The following is a 12,927-nucleotide window of genomic DNA, read 5'->3' on the forward strand; positions in this document are numbered from 1 at the left end:
TGATGTCACCAGGTCTGCCGTGGTCGTTTACAGTGGTGCCGAAACCCAGGACGGGAGGCACGGCAGATCCAGGAGTGGGCCAGCAGAGGGAGGAGCTGGCGAGAATGGTGGCCGAGCTGGCAGCCATGCAGCAGGAGCAGGCAGCGGTGGAAGCGCAGTGCGGGGAGCTGCTCCAGCCGGGAGGGGCGGAGAAGCCGCGGGATAAGTCGGAGGTGCCCGTGCTAGGGGAGTCCGCACCACCATAGCCCGAGGTTAGCGGGCTTGGCAGAACGGCCTCACCTCCACCAGAGGCCGGTGCCCGCCTGCGAGCGGCTGGGCAGAAAAACAGTATTGCACCGTAAAATGTATCGCATTGCATGAACACTAGGATGCCACCAAACCAAACTAATTTGTAGTGAAGTGGTTGACTTACCTTAAGTTGAATATTTTTTAATTGTTTCTACAACAAGAAGTGTATGTGTAGTTGATGTCTGAAGCAACATCTCAGATTCTTATCAGAATTAGAATACTTTATTAATCCCGAAGGAAATAATGGGTTACAGCAGGCAGCATGCTAATGGTATTTGAACAGCCATTTCCGCTTTCTTTATTCTTCAATAAGCCAGGGCCAATCAGCAAGAACCCTGTTATCATGGTTCCGAAAAGATGTCTATAATGTCTTGTCGCGAGCTCTCCCAAACCCAGGCTTCTCGTCAGGGTGTCAATTGCATTCAGGGACCAGTTGATCAAATTCATAATTCCTCTTTTAGGTTTTACATAACAGACTGTGAGACTATTCCAGGGTAAAGGGAGAGAATTAGAGAAGACTAGACAGAGACATAAGAAAGTCAAGCAGGAAAGATAAGGGAAGGGAGAGTGAGAAAGTGTGACCGCCTTCGTCAATAGAGCTGTCTGTCCACGTAGAGCCCTTATTAATGAAGGTGTGTCAGACTGGGAACAGGGCATTGCTTTGCTCCAGTATCTCTTTAGGGAAATGGTGGTTTAAGCTAAAGTCCAACCCTTTCACCTCCTTGACACAACTCTTCACTGGTTCTTCTATTTGAAATGTCCGAATTTGGCCACAATAGGATGCGGTCTCCCGGCACCCAGCCTCTTAGGTCTGAGACGATGGATTCGATCGCAGATTTTAATTAGTTGCTTCTGCGTTCTCTCCAGCAGACTCTGAGATACCAGAAAAGTTATCTCTCATGCTGCGGGCCTACAGATCAATAGCAGTCCATTTTATTTTTTAATTTTCTATATTAAGATGGGTCACATTCTCAGTTAGAAGGGAGTCTGCTGGGTGACTTCTTTTTAATGACGAAGTTGCATTTTTGGCCCAGGAATCTGCATCCTGGGCTTTCTTCATAATTATATCCTCAAAGCGCCGGTCGTTGTATTCTTGGATAGCATCAGATTTCTCCTCCCTGTCTCCAGGCTTGATGAGTGACAAACTACAGATAAGTGTGTAAGCACCAGTGATCTACAAATCGCTTCTTACACTTTGAAGTTTTCCTGTTAAGCTCATAAGAGCTTGTACTGTCAGTCCACCAAGTGTCCGAGTGCTCTCATAAAGGGAACCCCGGCTATTAAGACATGTTTGCGCTAAAATATGTACTGTGCTTTCAATAACACATATGTGGTATTAAAATACGCCAAATGTTTTCATTTTAAGCACATTTTATATAAAACCAATTTACCAGTAGGCCACCATTGTTATTTACTTCTCAATGCACTCTGGGTGGTGACATCATACAGTTGCACCGCATCCAGTTCACAGTTAGCACTGGAAATGACTTCTGTTCAACCTTTCCAGTTTGAACCAGAGCAAACCAACAGAGATAATGAAAACAGTCAACCAGCACTTAGTTTAGATGAAGATGAAAACAATCCGTCACATGAGTATATAGTTACTTCTTCAAAAAAGTAACTGAGTTATGCAAACAACAAAGTTTTTTGCAGCTGTTTACCTAAAAATGCAGCCAAGGCGGTTTTTTAAATAAACATTTCAAACTATTTACAGAACAATCAGCTGTTCTGCATCAAATTATTTGTGCCACTCCAAAAAATTATTTCTGTCCGCTATGAGATAAAGGGGAACAACAGGCTGATACCTGTATCACTCCTTTAGCACCTGTGACATTCAACAGTCGCCTCATTGTTCTAACACACACAACAGAACTATTGACTACACTACACACTAACTACACAAGATTTGCTCTAAACGTCTCAAATCTCTTACATCTCAAAACACCACCGTTACTCCTAAAACTTCCTTCCTCCCTAAACAACTAAATGGTAGTGATGGGTCCTGCAAGACTGACGCACCGACGCATGTATCAAGCTCACCTAGCGATGCCTGTATCGGTGCGTGCGTCACTTTAAGAAAAGGTCACGTGATCGATACAGCTGCTGTATCGCTCATTGCCAACGCGCCAAACTGTGTTTAAAAGGTACCGCATCTGTCAACGGAATGAGTCGCCACCAAACCCCCCCCCACACACAAAATTACTCTGGCAAAGAAAAAAAAAATACACATCTCTCTATAATAAAATGGAGCCTGAAAGAAAAAGAAACGTTTCTGCTGTGTGGGATCATTTTGATCTTTTAACTGCAAATAAGGTAACTGTTTGTTTCAGTGTAATCTATCAGAATAGGAAAAACAGCAATGTGACTTGTGTAAATTATTTATTTCATTTTATGCAGGCTAAATGTTGCACCTGTTCTGCGGAGCTTTCTTACAAACAAAAGCACCTCCTCAGTGTTACAGAGGCATTACAGAGCCAAACATGAAAATGAGGAGACAAACACACTGAGAATGAACACAGGTCGGCCTATACTGACACTGAACAGCTTTATCATCATTTTTTTTATTAATATGTGTTTTATTTTTCAAAACAAGCATCTAGGAAGACTGCTCTGGACCAGGCAGTCCTGAATTTTATTATAAAGGACTGCCAACCCCTTAGTATTGTGGAGCGTGTCAGAGAGAAAAATTCCAAGATCAGAGGATCCTTTAACGTACTGGGGGAATAGGAAGACATCTTATCAGAACCTTTTCCACCTGACTTTACAGCTTTTGTGTACCCCAGCTTCATCTGTGCCTGTGAGTTTTCCAAACCTGGGGAAATGGTGTAAAACAAACAAACAAACAAAAAAAAAAAACGCAATCGACTGAATGCAAAAAGATTGGATAAACTTATTTTTCTGAATAGAAATTTATAATAAACTCTGAGTCGAATGGGTAATATTACATTCACAATACTTTCATTTTAATTTTCACTTAATGTCATTCACAATATATTTTAAAGATGTAAATGGCCTGTATTTGTATAGCACTTTACTATAAGGACCCCAAAGCGCTTTACACATCCAGTTATCCACCCATTCACATACTGGTGATGTCTACAATACTTGCAATATAAAAGATATAACATTATTCCATAGAAAGTACAATACCTTACAATGTATAAGTATGACTAGGTCATTGAATTGTTGTGAAATGTTGTGAGTCTCAAGTAAGTTGCCTGCAATGATATTTAAGGTCCAGCAGGTGTCAGTATGGAGCAAAACAGCAAAACTGTATCGACACAGTGCCGATACAGTTTGGGGAATGTGCTGAAACGCTTCACGAGGCCTCATCTACCCATCACAACTAAATGGCATGTTGCCAAATCATTTTTTGATTGGTCAACATGGTACATTTTTCTACCAATAGGAAAGGGTGGGGGTTTTGGTTTTCTTTTTGCTCACAGGCGGAGAGTGCTTTCCAGCGTTTTCTACGGTGGCTGGGTGGCGCAACAAATTAAAAAACCACAGCAAATTAAAAAACCGCAACAAATTAAAAAACTGCAAAAAAATTAAAAATCCTTGACGGAAAGGGATTGTCTGAAATACCGGAAGTGACACAACGATTAGCCTAATAGGGCTTTGGTCCTATTAGCAGCTGTGAGACAAGCTGATATCCAAATTTAATTTTATTTGACCATTTTACCACTTTCGAATTCCATGCTATTGTTTTTTGCAGCCCTCCAGTTTTATCTGTCACAATTTACAGACCACCTAAAGACAGTGCTGCTTTTAACAAGGAATTTTCAGAATTTTTAACAAACATATACTCAAAATATAATATGATAATTTTAACCGATGATTTTAACCTGCACATAGATAATCCTTCTGACCCTGCATCAAAAGAATTCTTAAACATTCTTCACTGTATGGATTTTACCCAACACGTCACGCAGCCGACTCACAACAAAGGACACACTCTGGACCTGGTCACCCATGGGCTGTCCACCAGTGTGTCCTCTGTTGTTGACTTGGCGGTCTCTGACCACTACTGTGTGTTTTTAACATCACCGGTTTTATTAAGCACCATCAGATGTGATATTTTAATCTTCTTGTGATATGATTTTAAACACATCTGAGGGCTCGATTGTACCTGAGGAGACACTGGACAGCTTTGTCCTGGTTAATGCTGAGAACCTTAAGAAAGTTTTCTCCACAGTGAGACTCACCACATGTCTTTTAGATCCAATCCCCTCTTCACTTTTTAAAACACTTTATGGATTTTTTGAAGCGGAGCTTTTATACATGATGAATTGCTCTCTTCAGTTGGATGTCTTCCTTGCTGCCTTTGGTGAGGCCCCTTCTGAAGAAGAGCAATTTGGATTGTAATGATTTTAAGAACTACAGACCTGTATCCAACTTATCTGTTCTTACTCAGATTAATGACTTTTTGAATGATAAACAGATCCTAGAGATATTTCAGTCTAGATTTCGAGAGAGCGGTCTCTGTGCTGTGAACCACAGCACAGAGACCGCTCTCCTAAAGGTTTTAAATGATCTTAGATGTAACTGGGATTCCCAAAAGCTCTCAGTCCTGGTGCTACTGGATCTAAGCGCAGCCTTTGATACAGTAGACCACGCTATACTTTTAAACAGACTGAAACACATGGTGGGCCTCTCTGGTGCCGCACACAACTGGTTCACTTCCTATCTCTCAGACAGAACTTATGTGAATATGGATACATGCTCCTCTAAGATCCATAAAATTACATGTGGTGTGCCCCAAGGGTCAGTTTTAGGCCCTGAACTTTGAATTTGTATATGCTCCCTCTTGGCGGCGTCATCAGGAGGCATGGAGTGAACTTCCACAGTTACGCTGATGACACTCAGCTGTACATCTCCGTGTCTCCTGATACCAGACCAATGGATGCTCTTTTTAACTGTATTCTAGATATAAAATTTGGATGGTAGAAAATTTTTTACAGCTTAACCAGGACAAGACTGAAGTTTTAATCATCGGTCCTGAGGCTCAGAGAGAGAAACTCTTGTCTAAAGTACAGGCATTTTCACTGTCCTTCGCTACAACTGAAAAACCTGGGTGTTATTTTTGACTCTGAGCTTGGTTTTATCCCACATATTAAACATGTAACCAAAAATATAGCCAGAGTCCGCCCTATTCTCTCTCGGGCCAACACGGAGATGCTGATGCGTGCTTTTATTACCAGTCGCATTGATTACTGTAATGCCCTGCTCTCTGGTCTCCCCAAAAAGAATATTTCACCTTTACAACTTTTACAAAACTCTGCAGCTCGTGTGCTGACGAAGACCAGAGGGCGGGCCCACATTACACCGGTTATAGAATCGCTGCATTGGCTCCCCCTGTGTTTCAGGATCGATTTTAAAGTTCTTTTATTGGTCTTTAAATGTCTTAATGGTCTTGGGCCTTCTTATCTCTCAGATCTGCTTTTACCATATGAACCCTCGCGGACCCTGAGGGCCTGAGTCATATGGGCCTGCATGAATAAACTTTCTGAATCCTTTATCATCTGCAACTGAAAATAGTTGTGTATGATTAATATACCCTTCTAATGTGACATTGTTGTCCCTGGCTCTCTCTCTCTCCCTCCCGCTCTGTTCCTGTGCTATTGCAAGTGTAACTACCGCCCCTTCCCCCTTTGCCCAGCGCAAAGCACAAGGCTCGCGTGCAGAGTGACGTGGAAAAAAGTGCGGGAGAGAGAGGGTGAGAGAAAGAAAAAAAAAACACGGCTCCCAATAAGGAGCCAGCTCTCGTTGTTCACGTCAAAGATCCGGCTTTAAGAGCCTTTTTGTTCGTGACCGACACATCACTAGCGCAAGCGCGCAGCTTAGAGGGAGCATTGCTCCTAACTATTAGGAACTCTCATATTAACTTTTATCGAGTAGAAAAAAGTCCACCGTTCGCTAGCGAGCTAACTCGCTGCTAACTTCTAACTCATTTAAATTTCATAAATTCAGTTTTCATGGATGCCTGGATGTTAAACTTAATTGTTACACCTGGCAGCGCAGCCACACTGATCATATTATTACAGATGAACAAATTTAGACAGTTTTTCAACTCTCAGTAATGCTGCAGTGATCATTTGACTTTTGCAGTGGAGTTTGGGCCCAGACATGGCTAATAACGTCAGACTCAAAGACCGGATAGTGCTGGTCTACCACGTCGTAACCAGGTAACTAATAGGCAAGTTAAATAGTATCGTTGCTACACTTTATAGAACAAAACAGATCAGCTGAACATAATCACCTATACTGCCGACAACTAAAACACGTCATGTCCCAGAATGCATCGTGCGCTAAAAAAAACATGGCTGCTCCCACAGCTCCAAAATAGTTTTAAACAACAACAATTTCATGAATAACAAAACAATTGTAGTTATTCTCAAGTATGTTTTTATGTAGTGGAGAATAACATAGTTAGAGTAACTTGTCATAATAGTCGGGGTTCCCTTTAAACACTGTTAAGCTTTCTTGGGTTTTCAAATTGGTCCCAATTCATATTGTTGTAATGTTAACACTTTTAATATAGAGGACACAAAAGAAAACACCTGAAAGTTCAAAGAAAGCACTTGATTTTTTAAAATTGTTTTTTAACAGGTTTTGCCTAAACATGATTTCCTTTTCATTTTGCAGTTTACTGACTCATTACTTCCACAATAGAAGGATCTCTATTTCATTGTAATCAGACAAAGTAAATCAAATGCAAACAACCACAATTCAAATATCAGAAACATTTCATGTATGGAGTTAAACATGAATCATTGTTTCAACAATTTATTTATTGTTGTCATAAACAAACAAGAAGAAAACAAGAAACTGCTCCTCCCATTCAACACATGTCAGTCCATATCCCAGCAAACTAAATCAGAAAGAAAGAAACAGTGAGAACTAAAAGAGAAACAAAGAGCTTTGGAACAACAAGGCAGCAGGAGGACAGCTGCAGTTTAACAGCTTCAATTCACTGACAGGAAACAACATTAGAAATATCATCATCCTCAACTCATTTGCTCCACTGACACTGACACCTTCAGTGGACACACCTTCACTTTACCAACAGTGCTAATACATGGGAACATCCTGTGAGTGAAAGTGTGTGTGAAGGTGTGTATGTGTGTTTTAGTATCAGGATCAGAGAACGACAGCTTTCCTCTGTTCCAGTCCAGATTCACTCTGATCCTCTGGGCCTTCTTCTTTACTGAGAGAGCAGATTCTGCTGATGGTGAACGCGCTGAATATTTACCTAAAAAGAAACCTATTCTCCATAATCCAGACAGCATGATTCCCTTCCTCTGCACAGACTCTGCTAACACACCCAGTCCCCACCATTTACTGTCTCCAACATCAACATCCCAGCTGTGAGTCCCTGAGTTAAAGCCCTCAGAGCCCAGGACAGAGCTGAATAACTCAAACCTCTCTGGATTATCAGGAAGCTGCTGCCTCTCTCCTCCTTCAGTCACACTGGTCAGATCTTCAGACAGGATGAGGTGTGGATGAGCAGTGTTTGGGTCCAGAATGAGAGGAGTGTAGGAGACCATGTCCTTCATGTTGTTCCAGATGTTGAAGGTCAGGTTGCCCAGGTGTTTGGCCTGGTCTATCAGAGCTCCTGAGGGCAGCTGTGGATCATCCAGCAGGGGGCAGCGCTGGACTCTTTCCACTGCAGCCTTGTAGTTGTGCAGGAATGAGACGTCTTCAGCTCTCAGCTCCTCCTCTGTGGCTCTGACTGTGTCTGAAAGAGCTGCTATCTCTCTGCTCAGAGCCTCCATCTTCTCCTTCATCATCCCACTCTTCTGCTCCTTTTCCTCCCTCAGTGCAGCCAGCCTGGCCTCCTCTTCCTCTGCTAGAAACTGGTGAAGCTTCTTAAACTGCTCTTTAATCTGCCTCTTTGTGTGTCGGACCTGGACCTTAATGTGTTCTGCTGTTTGATCAAACTTCACTTGAACTCGTTTGCAAACCTTTAACTTCTTCTTTAAGGGCTCCAGAGTTTCCTGAAGTTTCTTCTTGTGTTGTTGTGCAGCTTCATCGATGGGTCTGAATCTGTGGTTGGTGTGTTTTTCTGAGTCTCTGCAGACGACACACACTGGCTGCTGATGGTCCAGACAGAAGAGTTTGAGTTTCTCAGAGTGCAGACTGCAGAGAGCCTCTGAAGCTCTCTGATCTCTCTCCTGTAAGAACGACTCACACAGGTTCTTTAAAGCCAGATTTAAAGGTGGTTCTTCCTTTGAAGATATTTCCTTACAAACTGGACACTCACGTGCCCGCTTTTTTCTCCACCGTCTCTTCAGACAGTCTTTACAGAAGCTGTGGCTACATGACAGAAGAACAGGATCTCTGAAGACCTCCTGACAGACCGGACAGCAGAGATCCTCCTCTGATCTGGAAGCCATTGAGTCTGTGAGTGAAGCTGAAAACAGCAGACAGGCAGTGCAGTCAGTCCTGGCTCCCCTCCCTCCTCTACTACCTTCACTGAAACTTCCTTTGAGTCGTGTTTTTGCTCAAACTCACATTCAGTGTGTGGAGCGTCAGCAGCTTGAAGCAGCAGTGTTGGATTTTTCCACTTTTCTCTCCTGTAGCTGGACTCACTCAGATGAAGCTGCTAGTTTGGTCTGAATTCAGTCTGATCGTCTGTGCCTCTCTCTTCACTGAGGAAGAAAAACAGCCTGTTTCCTGGTTTGTTGCATTTGAGTAATGTGGGGGGCGGAGCTTCATTCAACTTCCTCTTATAAATGTGTGAGTGTGACAGCAGAGCGCAGAGTGATATTGCAGGTCAGAAACGAAACCTTTTCTCAAACTCAGAAAACATAGTGTGACTCAGTGGTGCAGCTGTTTGGCAGTTTTTTATTTCAGACTTTGTTCTGGTTATTATTCAGGTTCCACAGCATTGGGAGTGTAATCCAGGCTCACAACCAGGGTGGATGTACTTTGTGACAGACTTTTAAAAGTGAAATGGATTGTAAATGTGTGTTTTTGGCTCCTCTCACTCGTTTAATCTTCAGATATCTGGCTGGTTTGTCAAGAGAGAGCCTCTTTGCATAAGTGCTTCGATGATTTCGGAGATGTCTGCCCATATGTCCTACATGTTTCAGTCGCCAATTCTGAATTATAACTAACATTAAAAACATGTTTAAGGAGGAGAGAGAGCAAATAAATCAGATTAACATCCGATCTTTGGGTTTTTGTTCAATAATCAGGGTATTCTTTGTATAAACGCATGAACTTTATTAAAGAGATAATCGGGGGCGATTTTATGAATGAATCAAAGCACCCCCAAAGATTTCTTACTTTTTTTGACAATATTTGCGTACTCAGTTTTCTGATGAGGCAGCAGGCTCTCCAGGGCAGAAACAATGTTCTTATTTTTCTCCTCCTTCTCCCTGAGGCTCTTCCACTTTAAGCTGGGTCCTTTTTATTCCTGTCTCTCTGTAAATAGTTATAATTTATATATTTATGTTTAATGTTTTTCTGTTTGAGAATTTTAATATTATTTGAAATAAATTTTCTCAGTCTCAGTTCTACTACACAGCAAATATTGGCACACAGCTTGACAGATGTGCAATTTATTTCATATTATACTAATGAAAACATATACTACTATATAGGAACATAGTGAAGACTAATTATTTAAGAGAATAAACAGAGGTTAGTTCATTTTGGAGTAGAGCTCCATTTATTAAGAAAATTTTAAAAAGGCAGGAACGCTCTTTAGAGGTTTGCGGGTGGATCAGAGCCATTGTGGGGAAGTCACTGGGACTTCAAATGAGCTATTCTTTTGGCTGCCAATACACTGCTCCCTCGGCCGAGAAGTGGGCCCTCACCAGGACAGCCTCTCTGGAGGGCTTGTTGGCTGCTACATGACCCAGGCCTTTTTTGGAAAATTAACCTGTAATAAGACATACCATATCAAGATAGAATTGTTACTATAAAACTAAAGATAAATCAAACGGTTCACAATTTTAATCTAGTTCTCAATTTTAAGAAAGGCTGCTGACCCCTGCTATAGAGTCTGACAGCTGCAGGGATTATATACAAATATTCAACTGGTTCTATACCAGAATTAAACCAAGTCTAAATTAAAAAAAAAGGACTTTATAAGATAGATCTTTTGACTATCACTACAAAGATTACCAACAGTGGTCCTCATACCACAGTTTGATATCAGCAAACACCGAGAGCATACATTGATATGACACCACAGCCGTGCTATCATTGCCAACACTGATAACAACATAAATCGAATTAAATCAGGACTTGATGAGACCTTTTGAGTATCACTAGAAATATTCTAAACAGTCGTCTCCATACCACAGTTTGCTATCAGTAAACACCGACGGCATTCACTGTTAGCATACCACATCCATGTTAGCAGTGTATAAACGATAGTTTAGCATATATTGGCACAGGCATCAATAAAGAACTACCGAATTAAACACTTTTACTAACCGCAGGCAGATGGACAGGCGCTCTGCAGGTGGGATAGAGCGCCTGTAGTTGGTGTCTAGGCAGGCGATGCTTGGACCAACCGTCTCTTCAAACGCTAGGGGCCTCTGGCGCATTTTAATCGCGTCTATCACGTTCGGTGTGAACACACCGTAAGAGGTCAGGATGGATACCAAAACATTGTACTGTTCATGTCCTGTTTCTGCTTAGACTGACTCGATATCCTCGTATTGGACACTTTATTTCGATTGCATTTTGTCATCAAAGTTGACATGTTGAATTTTTCAGAAAGAATCCATTGCTTTCCTCCTGGATTATTTTCTTTAACATGAAACACTGAGACATCTTCAGGTGCCCCTCTCCTCGCCAACCTCTTTCCTCTCAAAGATAGGAACAGAGTCAGCATTAGCTCAGAGTAGGTTAGTTAGACAAGTATAACTGATGTTATTTCATTATTGTTCTGTCACTGTTATTATCGTTTGTTTCTGCTTTAGCTCTGGTGCTGCTAAATTTCTTTAATAAAAATCCTTCAACTAAAGTCTACATTTTGGACATTCTCTTTTTAACCCTTTTTGAAAATGTAAAAGTAAAAATATGAATATTAATTCTTATTAGCGTAAATAGCTTTAGCAGTTTACTCCAGCACGGCAGTGTGGTGATTAACACTGTTGCCACACAGCAAGAGTTTGACTGCACCGGCCTTTCCCGGGACTGATGTAGGAGCTGTTGTAAAAGAAAGCAGTTACGTACATACTTTTTACTTGTGCATTATGTTATATTATTTTTTCATAGCTCAAAATAAGCATCACACTCGCGGAAGCCGGTATACCCGCCGAAACGCTGTGCATTTATCGAGACTTTCAACCCCAGGTAGGCCAATAGACTGTGTGCACGTTAGCATATGCTACTTCCGGTGCGGAAACTCCTGTGGGGAGCTTTGTTTCCGGTGTCCTATTGGCACCTTGTTTACGGTCCAAAACAAGTTAAGCAAATGAATGAATCAAGCGGAGATTTACATTTCTCTAGATGTCTTGGGCATTTACCCAATATATCTGTAAATGATGTTCATCGACTTGTCGATATTTTTTCCCCCGCGCCTCAGAGCAAAAGACAAAAGGGATTCAAATGTTATATTTCTCAGTATCTGTAAACAGCGGTCCCCCGTTTATCGCGGGTGTTATGTTCTAAAAATAACCAGTGATAGGTGAAATGAATGAATGAATGCATGCTTTATTGGCCATATGCAGGTTGCCCCACAGAGGAATAGAACCCCCCCCCCCCCCGACTTACACACACAACATAGACAACACATGGGAGTACAGGTCGGAGATCGGCAGCGTTACAGAAAAAAAAAAAACACTGAAAAAGTACACAACAATGGGGAAAGTACAAGAGGAAAAAAGAGACCTCTGCTCATGCTGGGCACCTATGGAAGGACAGCATGAGAACAGGAAACAAAAAAACTCCTCTGCACAGAGAGCGCATAAATGTCCACAGTGCAACATTGGAGCACGTGACAAGCCACAGGGTTGGGCAGGGGGTGAGGAGTAGTCCGAAGGAAAACACAGCAGTCATCCTGCACAGCGCTACCATTCCAGCGCGGCACACAGACCCGCCGTCTTCCCCCACAGGAAAAAAGCATCGAAGGCGTTTGGAAAGGGGGGGGATTAGTGTTTGCTTTTCAGTGTAAATGTATGTGTGTGCGTGTCCAGAGCTCAGCTGGGACAGTGTCCTTCGCCCTATCAGGCTAAGTAAACAGTCTGCCAGCCAACCCAGGTGGCCTTGCATAGAATGGGAAGAATAGTCAACACACAGTCGTTATCAGGGAATTATTTTGTTCGGCACCAGCCTTGGACCTGCAGCTGGCGCCGTGGTGTCCGCATGTTGATGTCATTGATTTTTCTTTTCTGCGAGCAGCTCAGGAGAATTTCAAAGCTGTTCTTTAACACTCCGACACTGGTCTCTCAATCTCCCGTTGGATAGCCGCGAGCCTCCCCATGATGGTATCAAACTTCTGTTCCGTGGTGTTGTCATTCTTTTGATTCTGAGACCCCACAACTGCAGTGATCCGTTCTGCGATGTGATCCAACTTTCGCTCAAGGGTCTCATTTTGAGCAGGCTTCTCTTTGATGTATCCCGCAGCCAATTTTATTTTTTTGACGGTGCAAAATGTTTCGTCAACATCGTCGA

General features: G+C 42.2%; 1 protein-coding gene across 1 annotated transcript; it reads right to left on the minus strand.

The window, feature by feature from the left end:
- Positions 1–7,061: 7,061 nt before the first annotated feature.
- LOC112846571 (zinc-binding protein A33-like) lies at positions 7,062–8,974 on the minus strand. The gene is made up of 2 exons (XM_025906197.1): positions 8,806–8,974; positions 7,062–8,704 (listed from the first exon to the last, which is right to left on the minus strand). The coding sequence occupies exon 2, from the start codon at positions 8,685–8,687 to the stop codon at positions 7,299–7,301; it is 1,389 nt and encodes a 462-aa protein (XP_025761982.1). The 5' UTR covers positions 8,688–8,704; positions 8,806–8,974; the 3' UTR covers positions 7,062–7,298.
- Positions 8,975–12,927: the final 3,953 nt, after the last annotated feature.

Source organism: Oreochromis niloticus, linkage group LG3, assembly GCF_001858045.2.
Source record: "Oreochromis niloticus isolate F11D_XX linkage group LG3, O_niloticus_UMD_NMBU, whole genome shotgun sequence".
Classification (NCBI taxonomy): Eukaryota; Metazoa; Chordata; class Actinopteri; order Cichliformes; family Cichlidae; genus Oreochromis; species Oreochromis niloticus.